At 36.6% G+C, this 17,700-nt stretch overlaps 1 protein-coding gene across 50 annotated transcripts in view; it reads left to right on the forward strand.

Annotated features, from left to right (window-relative positions):
* Positions 1 to 1,437: 1,437 nt before the first annotated feature.
* Positions 1,438 to 17,700, forward strand: part of TRDN (triadin) — a 409,007-nt gene continuing 392,744 nt past the window's right edge. For 42 of the 50 annotated variants that reach the window (XM_069599059.1, XM_069599060.1, XM_069599070.1 and 39 more), the window contains exon 1: positions 1,438 to 2,048. In XM_069599059.1, coding sequence (XP_069455160.1) covers positions 2,027 to 2,048 — 22 coding nt within the window. In that variant the 5' untranslated portion in view covers positions 1,438 to 2,026. The remainder of the gene's footprint in view (positions 2,049 to 17,700) is intronic. The other 8 variants (XM_069599081.1, XM_069599090.1, XM_069599098.1 and 5 more) reach the window with 1 other exon arrangement.

Consider the following 17,700-nt stretch of genomic DNA (forward strand, 5'->3'; position numbering starts at 1 on the left):
GGAAATTCAAAGCACAATGCTTTCTTCAAGTTAGAAGCAGCATGGTGATAATGGAGATGCCTTTGGGGGCAAAGTGAGGAGGACTCTGCTTTTAGGCTCCCTCCTCCCCGCTGTAGAAAAATAGACACCAACCTAGTGTTCTGCAGAAGTGCTGGGAGGAGTTCGCATCTTCCCATCCTTTTTTGTTGTTGTTGTTTACTAGCTAAATCTTGTCTGGCTCTTTTGTGACCCCATGGACTGTAGCCTGCCAGGCTCCTTTGTCCATGGGATTTCCCAGGCAAGAATACTGGAGTGGGTTGCTGTTTCCTCCTCCAGGTTATCTTCCCAACCTAGGGATCAAACCCATGTCTCCTGCACCGTCAGGTGGGTTCTTTACCACTGAGCCGCCAGCAAAGCCTTTCCATCCACTGGGGGACCTAATTTGTTGTGGTTCCCTTTACCTGCAGATGGTATTGTAAGCCGTAAGTCTTGCCTCTTCAGAAAGATCAGACTTGAAGTCAAAAGCCTCAAGCCTAACCCTAGGTGTAGAATTTTATATAAATCATGAGTGTTATCTGGAATTATTTCCTCTTTTGTGAATTAAGATTGCTTACTCCCTAACTTATTTATTCAGCTGGTATATAACACTTTCTTTTGTAGGAATTAAGTCAGCAAATACAGAGCTGCCAACATGGAGGCAAAGGATACAGCTGTTGTAGCACTCTTCTGATGTTAAAGAACGTGTGTGACTTTGCTTTCTGATCTCTGAAGCACCATGCAAATTCAAGAGGTTCTGGCAACCAAAGGCAACAAGTTAAGGCTAAAAGTTTAAACCACAAGCATTTGCTAGGTTGAATGTGAGAATAAAATAAAACATAAGTGTAGCCAACCTCTGATTATTCACAGATTGGCTAGAGTGTGTGATTATCAATGCCCTTTGATTCTCCTTCTCCTTCTAACTGCCAACTATTGAATATTTCTCTGCTCATTAACACCTGTCTAGTAGTGGGAAGGTGAAATGCTAATCAGCCAATTTGGCTAATTGTTGGCTGCTATGATCTTTATTATTTTATTTTATTTTTTGAAGTAGAGGTAGAGAAAACTTGAAATCTTTTATTAAAATATGAGCTGTGGACTTCTAAACTTTATACCACCTTGCCTTTCTTTTATTGCTTAGATAAATTCAGATGTTTTGTTTTCATGAAAGTATTGAAAAGAATGAAAAATCTAGTAATTCAACAGTTCTCAAGTGTCAATACAACTTTTCATTACATATTTCTTATTGGTCAGTGTTTGGAAAATCTTAATCTCCTACAAGAAACCTTCAGGATTTAATGGTTGCAACTTCAAGTGTAGCCCTATATAAATAACTGCTTTTGCTAAGTGGATTTAGACCAATAGGGAAACAACTTGGAGAAAATGACAAGACTACCCTCCCCTTTGCTCCTGGTAGGCATTACGGGACCCTCCCCACACCAAATAAGGGGATGAGGAATGTTCTGAGCATTAAGGGCACTAAGAATAAATCTGAGCTATTACGGATAAGATTACTTCCAACTCTTTATTTTATGTTTTCTGACATAGATCCCCCAATCCGTAATTATCTTAGGGAAACTGCGGGGGCTTAGGCAGTACTTTTGGTTCCTTTGCCTTTTTTTTTTTTTTTGGCCGAGTGTCTCTCTTTGGGACTAGTGAAATGGTGTGTGTGTGTGTGTGTGTGTGTGTGTGTGTGTGTTCCTCTAGAGTGCCAAAAAAAAAAGTGCTGAAGAGTCCTAGGGAGATGAAGCTATTTTTATTCGAAGCTGATACTTCTGCCTGAGCCACAAGTGCTGCCTGGAAAGGGCTCAGGTTGTTTCCAGGGGGAGAACTCTGCAGAGAAGAGACAAAGTTCAACAGGACAACAAAAGAGCAGCAGGAACAGCCAGGAAAAGGAAGAGACCTCACGCTTTCACACAGAGCCCCCTATCAGAGTTCTCCAGTCCTAAAGTATTCTGCAAAGTGCCACTTGACCGGAATTCTTGCCTGCCTTTTTCTTTCTCCAACCACCATGACTGAGATCACGGCTGAAGGTATTGCTAGCATTTTCCAATAGTATCGACTAGGGGGTAAAAAAAAAAGGTAGAAATTGACAGTCCCATTGATGGTCAATGTGTCCTCTCAGAAAGTTGCTTTTTGAGAGTTATCTTGATCAGTGATTCTATATGGGATCAGGGAAGTGGGTTTGGGAGCTGAGACGTCTCCCAAACTAGCAGGTCTCTGTGTTGGGGAGTAAAAAGAGGTTTCTCTGAAATTTTGCATGTGGAAACTGTTCTTTGTGATGCCAAAGTTCCCACTAGTTAACAGTTATCACTCGCACCTCTATAAATAGCTATGGTCATATAATGTTAGGGCCAATATCTTACCTAGCAAAAAGAACAAGGTTTGGGTGCAAGGCTAGAGACCACAATGAATTAAAATGTTGCACTTAATGTTTAAACTTAGAAAATTGATTTTGACCATTTTTACTTTATGATATGGCAACTTGGAGATCTTAAATTTGTTTATCCTTTCTAACTCAAGTATCTAAACATGCACACACACATATATAAGATTTATCTACCAAAAAATGTGTATATGTGGGTGGGAGAGAAAAGGTTTGGAATTGCACAAAATCACTGTAGATCAGTATGATTTTAAAAATAAAGTAATTAAGCTTTTGCTTCTGATTCTTTTCATACACTCATGTCTTTTACCTCTCTGTGATAAATTCTATGTGAAAGTCAATGTTTTCTGTTTTAATGCTTATTCTGAAAAGGTATATGTCACAACTTAAAACCTCTTTATTATTCAACCATGATAGCAATCATTTCACTCAAATAGAATGTATGGAAAAATATATATACATGTATATATATATATCATATATATATTATAAATATATAAAAGATTCTTTAAAATAACCTAAAGCATTATGAATACAGACACAACCCAGTTCTAGTTGGGGTAAAAATTTGGGAAGTGGGTCTAAAATTTGCTTGTGACAGCTGTAAGCAAATCAGACAGGTGGTGCTCTTCACAGCTTCCAAGGCTGATGCTGAGCTGGTCTGTTTTCAATCACAACTGAAAAAGAGAATGTGTGGTTTTGGATCTTTGGGCAGACATTAGTATGGGCACAGAGTGATTACAGAGTTTAAGACTTCCAGTCAATATTCATAAGGAGAATTGTCTTACTTTCACCTTCCACTAACAAATTTAGTGTAGCACTCCAAATTAATAGAAATAATTCCTGAGAGATTTCTGTGTATCAGGCATTTTGCTCCGGACTTTATGTACTTATTTATACCTCACACAACTCAATTAAATTGGCGTTATTATCTCCATTTTTCAGACAGAGAAACTGTCACTCAAATGTTTGGAGACTTGCTGAAAACCACAGCATTGCCAAGATTAGAAGTCAGCTCCCTTAAATCTAGTTTGTGTTTTTTCATTTCTCTACGAAGATATAAAATGTACTCTTTACCAATTTTAGTTCAGAATTTGCTAGCTCAATATAAATGGCATTTTTTTGTATTCCTTAGATATTCTGCATCATGTGACCTTTAGGTTGTCTTCAAGACATCCATCTATAGAAATGTCTCACTTAGCCTTGCACAAGTTGTTAAATACCTGTGAATATGTTTCTTTTCCTCTGTATGGGTTGTGAACAGCCAACTGATTCAGGGTCACTTGGCTGAAACATTTTTTGCTGGCCTGTGAATTATGCTCTGTAGGCATTTTGCTCTTGATTAATAAACATTTTTATAGGAAAACTCCTGATTATAAAATAGAACTTATGTTTCTGTCTTCTCCCCTGGGAGAATTTAAGGGATTCTTAGAAGACCTCTTGTCACCTGTAAAACATCATTGAATTAATAATGAATTAAAAATATAAAAATACCATCTAGGTCCTAGATGATGGGCATTTCCTGTACTCTGGCTTTAACCATTCATAGGATCTTTGTCATTTGAACTTCACGGATTAGTTATGTACTTTTTTCCTTTTCTGGAATGCCTTATTAATCATTTCTCAAATGATAATTAGGCTGACAACTCAGATGAGCTTACCTTGTAAGGTGAGTAGCACAGTCATTCTCTGTGGCCATCCAAAGCGTCTTGCCTGCTGCTCTACTACACTCCTTTATTTTGTCTTCATGATTCACTTTTTGTGCCCCAGCTACAGTAGCCTTCCTTCGGTCTTTTATAAAAGGTGTACTTGTGTGCCAGGGCCTTGGTACAGGTTCTTCCGTCAACCTGAAATAGTCTTTCCTCTCATCTGTTATAGTTCTCTTGCCGCCACTTTGGACACATTATTGAGATGTAAGCACTGCATTAGTAGTCTTAGACATCTGCTGATTATTTTTCCCACCCGCATTTTTCCCACCCGCTGATCACAAAGTAAACGAGCACCTTGCGGCACTTAAGACAGAGCTGGATTAGCTCCTTAGAAAGCTTCAGGCCGCTGTCCTCACCTCAGTTCTTGTAAAACTGAAGGTCATGGATATTATATGACTCTCTTGTGGTTGTTGGTAACTGGGGGAGGTCTGAGAATAGTGTTCATGTTTTTTGTGGCACTTACTCAGCTATAATGCATGACTTATCTGTATACCTTAGAGTTCCTCACATAGATCATCACTGCATGTCCTAAACTGGATTATTTTATCTGACAGAAGAAAGGAAGTAATTTTAGATATGGAATTGTGTTTCAGGCACAGAGCAATAGATTAGAACTAAAATTAGAACAAATTTGAAACTCAAAGGACATTAGGGAAACAATATATTTGATTCTAGCTACGATAAATTAATACAAATAATGATAATGATAATAGCAACTCACTTATCAAAAAGATATTATTTGTCAGATGTTAAGCTTGTAATAATGACCATTTAAACCTCAGGACAGCAAAATGAGATAGATAGTTTTATCATTGCTATTTATAGAATAGGAAGCTGAGATTGAGAGAGGTTAGAAATTTGCCTAAATTCACACAGCTATATACAGTGTAGCTAGGACTCATACCCAGATCTCTGACTCCAGAATCATGTTGAATACTTCCTTTTGTTATGTGAGAATAATACTTAACCTGATGTTAATTCAGAGGTTAAGAGGGACCTGTATTACACCCCTGTTCTGGTTTGAGTCCTGCTACATTGGTTAGATCAGGTATAGCTCCAGACTCCAAACAGCACTAAGATTTAGAATTATAAATAGCCTTGTACCTTCTTTCCAGAGGCCCAGTTATTCCTAGACAAGTGCCAAAGTTAGCTGCCTTCTGAGGTTCATATGAACTTTCAACTAGTAATTTCAGCGTCTATATGACAGTATGTATCACTTAAATGGTAAAAAGAATTTTTGAGTCGTTTTGATAACAAAGTGAAATTTAGTTAATTCTTAATGACTTTGTTGAAATGATGAAGACTTTTTAAAAAGTAAAGTATGTAATGTTTTCAATTTGCCAGTTAGCTAATGAACGTCAAATTATGTTTTATATTCATATAATTGAATCTCCGGGTCCAAGTACCCTCAGAATATAAGAAAATATAAATTCTGTGCAATAGATTCAACTTGGTAGACGTCCTATGCACAATTAAATTAGCATTTGCTAGAAGAGTTAGTTACAGGAAATTCTCTTGTTTTCAAGTTTTTGTCAGACTCTCAACTTCTGAACTTTACACAACTTCAGGGTTCAGAAGGGTTTTTGTCCTATGTGTGGAATTCTTCCCTTACTGTTAGTTGAACCACATTTCACTGCTCTGTAACAAACATTTGAGAGGATTTGATGATCCATATTTAGAGCAAAAATGGCCTTTTATTTTATGTGCTGCACTGATTTAACACAAGAGTAGCCATTGATGAGCTCAAGAAAAAAAGTAAAAATTCACAGCCAGAATGTTTAACAACTACGCACACAAGTTATATTACCCAGAGTAACAGATGGTGGAATTAAGAGGAGAAGATGCAACCTACATCATGTCTATGTTTATCTCGCCAAACCCAGGAGTGGAGATGACTCCTGGGCGGGAAAGGAGACCTAAGGGGAGGTGACTTGGGTGTGGGAAAGGAGAAACAGGAAGCACTAGGTTCAAAGCTTAATCTGTTCTGGGTTATGTTCTCCTGATCAAGAAAAGCAATGTGCCACCTACAGAATATCATTTTTAGCTCCAGGAACACATTTTAAAATTGTCATTGACAAGCCAGTACACGCAGAAGAGGAGGACCGTGATGGTAAGAGGTACAGTGAGATAAAAAGAACTGTTCTCAGTCAGATCCTTTAATTGAAGCTTAAATTTTTTTTTTTTCATTTTGTAGCACTAGAGGGCACTGCAAAGACCCATGGATAAAAAAGTCTGGAAGCCACAAAAATGAAAATTGTTGGTGAAATATAAGGCAAAACATAACCAACCATTAAAACGATATCTAGAACTGACTCTTCCTACTAAAAACAGGGGGAAAAAAAGCAAAAGAAAAATAGAAAAGAAAACCAATAAAAGAAAAATAATACAACCTTGAATTTTCAAGAAATAGAAGGAGAATAAGGAATATGTTACAAATAGCATCATATTATGCAGTCAGCACAACCCAGGCTGTGGTAACCTCTACACCACAAATAACCTTCAAGTAAGTTACTAGGAACATAAAGAGATGCCAAGGAAGCCTACAGATTGAAAAAAAATGCAAAAACGGAGCAACGCACCACAATGTGTAGAATTGTTAGATCATGATTCAAACAAACTTAAAAAAATCTATGAAATAATTGGAGATTTGATAGATGCTGGATTTTAGATGATACTAATAAATCATCACATTTATGGTGGGATAATAATATCGTGGTTATGTTTTCAAACTACATAATATTTGGAGATTGTTGTTGTTGTTATTCAGTCACCAAGTCATATTCGACTCCCTACAAGATACACGTACTCAAATATGGATGAGATGACATAATATTTCAAATTTGTTTCCACATAATATGCCAGAGAAGAAGATAGATGAGTTGTTAGTACGGTAGGGATTGGCCATGAATTAAGACTGATGAAGGGTACATAGGGTTTCGTTATAATATTCTGTCTACTTTTGTAAATATTCAAGCTTCTCTATAATAAAGAGAAACAAAAGAGCAGAGCTAATATTTTTAGTAAATAAATGTAAGAAAACAAATGTTTGTAGTAAATATAAGGTCAGTGACTCTCTTGGCCACCAAATTTATTCATAAGTGCAAATCAGTCTCTAATTGAACAACCTGTAGGTATTGAATGGAAACCAAAACTGCTCATATTAGAGAGAAGTGTCCAGAGATCTCCTTTATGTTTATAACAACATGCCAGGAAATAATGATTTTCAGAAATGTTTATTATAATATGGAAATCTTTTGCTTAGTTTCAAAACATTTCTTGGTATTATTAGTGACATTAATGAGAGACTTTAGTTAGCAACAGATCATTTTTGAGATGGTCCATGTGAAAACCTGAGAAGAGACTAAAAACCAGGATCAATATGATGCAAGAAAAAATATTCCTAAAAATGCGATGGTCAGGAACATATTTATTGTCAGGGAATGTCAAAGTCTTGTGTGACTATGTCCTTTAAATATTACAGGAATTCTGAAAGGCAGATATCACAAAGACCTCATCAGTCTAACGAAATATCTCTACCTAGTGTTCAAATTGAATTTAGAAAAGAGAAGAAAAGCAGAGTGTGAAAAGCAGTGGCCTATATATTAACAGTTCACTAAAAAATCAGAGAGAAAAGCAGTACAGAGCTGAGGGAGGGCATCATTAAAACATTAAAGGCAGTGTGATGGAGTAGGAAGTGTGTGGAGTTTCAAGTCAGAAATCCTGTTTAAGCCCTAGGTCCACTACTTAACCTTAGGTGGTCTGGGAGTTTGGGGGAGGGGCCATACGTGGTTAGTTAACCTTGGTTAGTAGTGACTAATATGACCAGAGGAAATTTTCCAACTTTTTACAAGACCGTGTTCATTGGAGAATTATACATTATTTAGTTGTTCAAACCATCCGTGATACAGGAATCTGTAAAATTGGTAGTGAAAGTAGACAGAAAATATATCTTTGTAGTGTTAGCCCTAGTTGGGTTTCATTAAGAAGCTTTTCTTTGTGGCTTGTGGTATTATTTATGAAACTGACTCTTCTCCTCTGCCCCCAAGCACACACAGTACTCATGGAAAAATGTTCTCTTTGTCAGCTTAAATGCTTCTTAATTTTTCCTATTTATTTTTGCTCATCATTTTGACTATAATTTAAAAATCATGCTACTTTTACAATGCAAAAATGAATTGAGGCTATCCTAGCTATTATTCTAAAAGCTTAGGAATGCTTAGAGAGTTAAAGTCTTCAATGCTGTATATTAATTTTTAATCAGTTAACAATATTTAATATGAAAGAAACTTAAAGCAGTGCGACTAAGCGATTTTAAAATCATCTACACTGACCTTTGGGTTGAATATATCAATATGAAAGAGAATGCATGGAAGGTCTAGATATTCCAGCCAAGCTTTTAGTTTTATAGTGACAGAGTTTAAAGTTTTATTATTTTCTTTTCTTCCTTCAGATTGAAAAAATACCCTTTGGGGACATGCTTAATATATTTTTAAAAATGCGTATTAGTTAAAGTAACACATTTAAAAAGAGCAAATTAGGGGGAAAGCTTCATCTGCTAACATTATGCATTAACATTATACAATAATTCTAAGTTTATGGAGTTTGGGTTCTGTTCAACTTAAAGTTCTAAGAAGATCTGTCAAAGTTTTTTGCTCTCCCTATTTCCCATTTTCTCTTGATAATGTGAGTACCATGCATAATGTTTGATAGGAAGTGCTTATTTGAATGTCACATAAACACGTGACATCGCCCCAAGTGAGGGTTATGCAGAGATAGATGAACTTCCTGGTCCAAAAAGATAGTATTTTCCATCTTCAAAGGAAGTTAAAAAGAATATCCTTGGCAAATGTGTAATGAATGAAGTCTTGCTTCTCTCTGTACAAGTTATGCTCTCTAAACATCAAACATCTCCACATCTCCGTGCCCCAAGTCAAGCTGTCAAAGGCACAAGGAATTTACGATTTTGAGAGATCCTTTGGTATGTAAATGAGCTGTTTCCTCATAAACCTCAGAGTCTGTCTCACTTACAAAGTATTTAAATACTGCATTTAAATATATATCATTCAGATATTTTCTAACTTAGTTTCTATGGCAGGGGCTGGGGCACACAGTTTTTCCTTAAATTAAAGATACAGTCTTGTAACCTAAAGGGAAACTTTTTTTTCAGATAGCATGAGGCTAGAACTCACTATGGTAGATTCACTGTGGTAGACCAGTTTTATCTTTGCTACTTATTTATTATATCATTCGTCTCTCCGTGACACAGGTTCCTGAAATGTTGAGAAAAACCAAACAAGGAAAGAGCTCTTAATATTTAAAACTTTGTTCAAGGGCATTGATGAGCTTGTGGATGGGAAAGAATCAGCTTCCACTTATTTATATAACTTTCAAAATATATTTTTAACTAGGTTTCCCTGGAAAATTTATTTTTGCTTTTTAAAATAAAATCATCATGTGATTAAAAGAATTTTCTGTTTGTAGAAGACATTTGATACAATGTCAAGACAAAAATGGCAAATATTGTATGATACTCTGACATTCAGTGCTAGAGTATTATTTTTTTCTGTGGTTATTCTTGTTTAACTTAGTATAATTGCCTGGGGAAACACAGTGTACTATAAAATCTCTAAGTTACCATTAAGATGGTAAAACTTCAAGCTTGTCAATTTAAATCTGCAGAAGTATTAGGTGTTGCATTTAGAGAAAAACAAAATACATTCATTAAAAATATAGTAAAAATTTACAATCTGTGGTATTAATTATCAACCTACAAGTTATTTATAAAGCAGCAGGTCAAGTCAAAAGTTCAGATGTAGCTGATGTTTTAGCACATATTATACATCAGGCTGAATGCCAGACAACGGGGATGTGAAGAGGAATAACACAAGGTCCCTGGCTCTAACGTGGTAGATTTAAGAACAAGCAGGAAAGAGAAAAGCTAGTTTGGACAGATTTTAAAACATATGACTTCAGTTGGAATTTATGAATGATGAGTGTTCAGTTTGGTTGAACCAAGTCATGCTATTGTTCATGTATCTAATGATGAGTGAGCACAGATAGAAATTTGCTGAAAATAACTGCAGAATGAGTGTTCTGTTCTTGACTGATCAGTTGCATTGTATGCACTGTTGTTGTGAAGGTGGCTGCCTTGTGACTGGCCAAGGGGTAAGGGGATCAAGAGTGAGTTTGATCAATGTAGAGATGAAGAAAAAAGAAATGGGTGGTAGGTGACAATTAGTGGTCTGTGTGAAGAAACCCTAGGATAACCAAGGTACAGAGGTACCTGGCTTAGAAATTTGGTAAAAACCCTGTATTTTTGTTAAGATACCCTATTGCTATAATATTGAAAAGGTTGGATGTCTCATGTGCCTGATTTATTTTAAACTGTTTTGATCCCTGGTTTTTCCCTCCTATTCAAGTGTTCTCACACGATATCTCCACTGCTGCTTTTGATCCTAAAGTACTCTACTTTGAGTATTTATTGAGCACTATTTCCAATTCATGAACAAATAATGAGATAATACTGTCGAACAGGTACTCACTGAATAAGTTTCTTCAGATTAATAGTGGAAAATAGGCTATAAAAATTAATTATATGGTCAGTGTTGTGCTAAGTACTGTGAGAACTAGTGTTGTATGCCAGTGGTCTTCTCAAGGTGTCCAATGAAGGCAATGAATTAAACAGTGAAGCAAAGCAAGAAGGTTTTAAAGGTGCTAGGGAAAGGCCTTTTTCAAGAAAAAGATAAAGGGACATGATCCTTAGTCTAAGGTTCAGAATATGTAAACAGGAGTCTTTAATCTAGCTATGACTAGATTAAAGCAATAAGTTAACAGAACCCTCTGGAGACTTTGTTCATAGTAATTGGAAGAGTTATATTACAAAAAAATAGTTTTGAAAGTTGCCAGTTATCTCTTGAATTAAGTAGATAGATTTAACTATTGAGTTTCTGTTCAGACTCTCTAGATTTGAAATGTCTTATAGGTCTTGCTTAGAACGACTCTAGAATGGGTCCCTATCTTTGAGTGACACAGGCTGGCAGTACCCAGGTGTTTTGGAACAGAACATTTTATCTTTGTTCCATCACTGTGTAATTCACCTGTGGATGCAGAGGGGCAAAACTTCTGACATCCCGAAGATATTCATTTATGTAGTAAGTACTTACTTGTTTATATTTTGAGTATTTGCTTTTTCCAGTAACTTTATTCAGCTTGAGGATGAAATGTGAAATATATATTAATCTAGCATTCAAGGAAAGATGAGGTAGTTGTATAGATAACCATATGATACAAGTTTAGAAATTCTAAAGTACCTAAAGTAAAAGTACAGATAAAATTATAAATTTTAAAAAAATTGTGAGATAGATTTTTTAATTTATTTGTCACTCAAATTTAAGACAAAGTTTACATATATGAAAGAACTACAGAATAATATATAACAAATAAACAAATTAGGGTTATGAGAGATGATTATCAGGGAAAACTGAGAAGCAGGGGAATAGATGGACTTGGTTGACCAGGGACTGTTCAAAAGGAGTAGAATTTAACTTAAAACTTGAAATATCTTTCTAATAAAAGGATAGCAACATAAAAGAAAAGCAAATAGCTAAGTTTTTCACCAACATCCCTTGATGCTAAAAGTTTCAAGTTAATTTATTTAACAAACAATTATTCAGTATATTTTCTTTAAGTTAATATCTTGTCTTCATGTTCTAAGTTGGGGAATCAAAGCTGGAGAAGACCTACTCTACTGATATTTGGGGCAGAAAAGTCTTTCCCAGACATTGCAGGCCAATTAGCATATTTGTTCTTACTATGATTTTGACTGCACATAGAATCCCAAACATTTTCCAATAGCGGTGCTAAACCACAACCCACTTAACAACCAAGAATCTAAGACAGAAGTGAGCAAAGGTCCAAATAATTGTGAAGAAGCTAGCATCAAAGCACTCAATTATGAGAAATCCCTGGCTTAATTATCTTCCAGTTTTATACAGAGGATTCTTTAGGTCAATATAGAGGATTTGGATTGGTAGGAAGGTTTTGTTAGTAGTCTTTAGTCAGTTACCAACTAAGAGTTATTATATTAAAGATAGCCATCTGGTTCCATGATTAGAAAGTTATTTGGAAAAGACGCTGATGCTGGGAAAGACTGAAGGCAGGAGGAAAAGGGGACCTCAGAGGTTGAGATGGTTGGATGACATCACTGGCTCAATGGACATGAGTGTGAGCAAGCTCTGGGAGTTGGTGATGAACAGGGAAGCCTGGTGTGCTGCAGTCTGTGGGGTTGCAGGGAGTCGGACACAACTGAGCAACTGAACTGAACTGGGCTGAACTGGGATAGAATGAAATTCTTACTGAAAAAAAATCTATGGTTGTCTTGATTTGCTCTTTTGAATTCTATAGTAGAAAAAAAGCACGATAATTTTTAGGAAGTGTTAATTCCTTAAAACATGATAATTTTAAGGGTCAAAGAGATTCACAAGCTAAATGCAATAACACAGTTCCCCCTGGAGAAAAATCAGTGAAAGGTGATGGCTTGTTTTCTGTGTCCTTGAGCTAATGAACTGAGAAGTGACAGCATAATTTGAGGAAAGGCGCAGGTGGAAGCAGCCTTGATGGGTAAACGGAAAGTCAGTACTTTGCAAAACTGCCTCATATAGTTTTACAAGTTAAATTATAAACTTGAGGGTGGATTAAATTTCTTTACCTGATGGTCACCCTACATTATGGCATATTAAATTCTGAGTCGACTTAGGGATTTCCAGTGTTATTGTGTTTTTTTTTAATCATTTGCTATACTACCAAAAGGTCAAGTGTGTTTTTTAATCATGTTGAGACTCACTTAAAATTGTGTTGTTGTGTAAGACTTACCCAGAAGCCAAAAAGCACAAGAACAGTATCTACAGGTGACCTGATAATTAGATACCTATGGCAGTTTTTGAATGATGCTGTCCAGTTGATTTTCAAAAGACCAGCCGTGTCATCATTTCAGTGTTAAAAGAAAGAACATGAGATATTATGGATTTTTAAAAGTTTTAATTTTCTTCTTTAAAATACTTTTTAAAAATATAGACACAGAAAGCTACATACATCATGTATATATTTGCATAACATTTACTAAACATTAGTGGAGTTGATCCACAAAACGTACATCCAAATCAGAAAACAACACTTCCATGAGCTCCGAAACATATTCCCATCTGCCCAAGAATAGACGTGATTCTCACTGACTTTGCTTCTCAATCAAGACTTCTATTCTCCAGCTCTTCCCCCATAAGGAACAACTATTCTGACTCGTTAGCGGTTCTTGCTACATCTTTCAACATCATATAGTTTAATTCTGCCATGTTTGTTCTTTGCATAAATGAAACCACACAGCATATATTATCTTATTTCCTGCTGCATTGGTTCAGCACTGTTTCTATTACTCTTCTGTTTCGTTGTATGTAGCTGTGCATGTGTGTATGCTAAGTCACTTCAGTCGTGTTCTAATCTTTGCAACCCTGTGGACTGTAGCCCAACAAGCTCCTCTGTCCACGGGGATTCTTCAGGCAAGAATATTGGAGTGGGTTGCCGTGCCCTCCTCTTGGGGAATCTTCCTGACCCAGAGATCAAACCCATATTTCTTGACGCTCCCTGCATTGGCAGGCGGGTTCTTTACTACTAGTGCTACCTGGGAAGCCTGTATGTAGCTTACTTTATGTTATTCTTCTTGCTGCCCAGTATTTCACTGTATGAATGTTATAATTTTTTTATCCTGTGGAATTTTTAAAAATTGAGGGCCGTTATGTGCAATATTGCTGTAATCATTTATCTTTTGTTCGTTTTATTATTCTATGGGTTTACTCTCAATGCATATCATTCCATGGCATTATACTGTGTAATAAAAAGGTGTATCAGGCATGATGGAGACACCTTGTTCAGTCAAATTGAATACTGTGTAGATTATCATTTAGCTTATTAAATTCAATTATTAGCTATTTGAAAAAACATGGAGAAAGATGACCTCAATGGACATCTACTAGAAGTGTGCCAGCGTGTTTTTCAGAAAAAATAAACCTAGCCTAAGATGGGTATATGGAGGAGCAGGGAGAGAATAAGTAGAATATAAGGACTTCTCAGATATAAAGAAGTAATCTCCCAAAGATGTGGTATACATATATAGTGGAATACTACTCAGCCATGAAAAATAATGAAATAATGCCATTTGCAGCAACATGGATGCCACTGCAAATGATCATACTCAGTAAAGAAAATCAGAAAGAGAAAGAGAAATATCCTATCTCTTAATGTAGAATCAAAAAGATGACCCAAATGAATCTATCTATGAAATAGAAACAGAATCATGTTCATAGAGACTAGACTGGGGGTTGTCAAGGAGGGCAGAGCTGGGAGAGAGTTGAGAATTGGGAGTCTGGGATTAGCAGATGCAGACTGATACGTGTAGAACGGATAAACAGCAAGATCCTACTGTTTAGCATAGGAAACTATATTTAATCTGCTGTGATAAGTCATAAAGGAAAAGAATATGAAAAAGAATGTTTGTATAACTGGGTCACTTTGTTGCACAGTAGTAATTAACACAAGATTGTAATTCAGCTATTCTTCAATAAAATTTAAAAAAAAGAAAAATCCCCAATGTATCTGAGAGTATATAAGCAACAACTCAAGAACTAACATTTAGACCTGACATAAAAATAGATTATTTAATAAATATTTATTAAATATCATGCCTCCTTATTGCCAATCACTGTGCTTGGAGCTGGGCTAGTAAAAACAAAAAAGAGTTCCTGTTTTCTTTTATGCTGATGTAGAAAACATCTGTCTGATGACCACTCACCCTCACCAAGTTCTACATGTTGATCTCTCTGGTACTGCTGAGCATGACCAAATTCTTGGTGGTCAGGCTCCTTTTTTTCTAGGATACCTAGTACATTTCTATTCAATGGACACAAGCTTTAATCGGTCTTCAATGACATTTATTCAGATATTGCTATTGTTCTCATTCAGGTGTAACTTGAGTTCCTAGTCTGCTCTCCCTGCTTTTAGATCAGGACCTCCTGTCTTTAACAGAATTCCGCTTCAGAAATTTAATTTTATCCATTTCATGTTCATTTTGTAACTGAAACCCTAAAAAATGATCCTATTCCATGGAAGTAAATTTCATTGATGCAGAAAGTTAAACTCTGCCTCAGTGAGTGAGAAAAGAAGAATTAAGAGACAGCCTCATTTTATACCATCATAACTAATATTTTGTTGTTGTTCAGCCACTCAGTCATGTCCAACTCTTTACGACTCCGTGGACTGCAGCATGCCAGGCTTTTCTGTCCTTCACTATCTTCCGAAGTTTGCTCAAACTAATGTCCACTGACTTGGTGATGCCATCCAACCATCTCATCCTCTGTCACTCCCTTCTCCTTCTTCCCTCAGTCTTTCCCAGCATCAGGATCTTTTCCAATGAGCCAGCTCTTCACATCAGATGGCCAAAGTATTGGAGTTTCAGCATCAGTCCTTCCAATGAACACCCAGGACTGATCTCCTTTAGGATGGACTGGTTGGATCTCCTTGCAGTCCAAGGGACTCTCAAGAGTCTTCTCCAGTACCACAGTTCGAAAGCATCAGTTCTTCAGAGCTCAGCCTTCTTTATGGTCCAGCTTTCACGTCTCTACATGACTACTGGAAAACTAACATTTTACTCCCTCTAAAAATGAATGTGAAAAATTTCTATTTGTGAAAAATTATGAAAGTCATGAGTATGATGGACAATTCTTTTTTGTTTTTCAACTCAGTTTTTAATTTCAGTTTATTTTGAATCAAAATGTAAGAATGCATATAAACTTTGTGGATATAACTGGAAAAATTCCAAATAAGTTGCAATATCTTAAATCAGTATCTTTCAAAGTGTGGTCACCAGACCAGCAGCCAGAGGCATCAGTATCGTCAAAGAACTCATTAGAAAGATCTACCTTTCTAATTAAGTTAATAGTAGGTATATACCCCATATTTTCTGAATCATAAACTTTGAAAGTAGAGAATCGCAATCTATGTTCTAATAATCCTTTCCGATGATTCTGACGCATGCTAAAGCTTGAGAACTACCTTCCTAGTTAATTAAATACAGACTTTTAAGCAAGTTCCTATTTCCAGTTATGTTAGAAATAAATATATAAATCATAAATCATGCATATAGTGTATAGGCTTAAAATTAATACTCTATAGCTAAGGATTCTTATGATAAATTTGTGTTCATGTGCAAGGTGTGTGAGCTCAGTTGTGTCTACTCTTTGAGACTCCATGGACTGCAGCCCGCCAGGCTCCTCTGTCCATGGACTTTTCCAGGCAAGATTACTGAGTCCAGTATCCCTGGATCTTCCTGACCCAGGTGTCAAACCCGCGTCTCCTCCGTCTCCCACATTGGCAGGCGGATTCTTTACCCTGGGGTCTCTTGGGAAGCCCTTTCTGTGCAGTGTGTCTTGTCACTCAGTCGTGTCTGGCTCTTTGTGGCCCTGTGGACTGTAGCCCATCAGACTTCTTTGTCCATTTGTATTTTCCAGCAAGAATACTGGAGCGGGTTGCCATCTCCTCCTCCAAGGGATCTTCCTGACCCCGGGATGGAACCAGCGTCTCCTACTCCTCCTGCATTGCAGGCAGATTCTTCACCTCTGAGCCACTGGGGAAGCCTTATGTGCAATAATAAGATTCTTCTCATTGATTGTGAAATCTAAATAGTAGACATGGGGGAAAAAAGTCAAAGAAAGTCAGAGCCACTTGGCTGGAAAACAGTGAAGATGGATGGAGCCCAAGAGTCCAATGTATGCCTACTGAAACTTACTCTTTGTCAATCAGCTTTTCCTCTGACCATACAGAATTTTGCTTGTTTTTTTTTCCCCATATGCTCAGTCTCTAACCTTTACATTCTTCATTTCTTTATTCCATCTTTTCCTCTTTATTTCCATTTTTCTTGCTTTAATTTAAGCTCCCATCATTTCATATTTGGAACCCTATATTTGTCCCATTTTATTTTTCACAAATGGCAGGAGCAGTTTGTGTGGTATACCACCGCATATACATTTTTTTAATAATGAAATCTTGATATCTTGATTCTTCTTCCACTGAAAAGTTAGGTCTACTTTCCCTCCTCTTGAACCTAAACAAACCTATGTGGCAGCCTCAGCAAGTAAAATATAAGGAAAGTGACGCTATATGATTTCCAAGCATAGATCCTAAAAGTGCCAGGCATGTCCATCTTGCTTTCTTGGGATATTTACTTTTGAAGTCATGCTATAAAAAAATTCAAGCACTCCAGGGCGAGGCACAAGGAACAAGAGAGGAACAAGGCCGTTGGCCAATAACCCCAGCTGAGCTTCCAGATAACAGCCAACACTAATTTTTCCAGCCATGTAAGTGTGGTATCTTCAAAATGGATCCTCCAGTGTCAAGATGAGCCAACCTCATCTGAACACTTGTAGAACAGAGGCATGCCATACCTACTGATTTTGCAGATTTCAGAGCAAAGTAAATAATTATAGTTGTTTTAGGCCACTTGGGATATTTTGTTATGTAGCAACAGATAACAGATATACTGTATAA

The sequence above is a fragment of the Ovis canadensis genome, chromosome 8 (assembly GCF_042477335.2).
Source record: "Ovis canadensis isolate MfBH-ARS-UI-01 breed Bighorn chromosome 8, ARS-UI_OviCan_v2, whole genome shotgun sequence".
NCBI classification, from domain to species: Eukaryota; Metazoa; Chordata; class Mammalia; order Artiodactyla; family Bovidae; genus Ovis; species Ovis canadensis.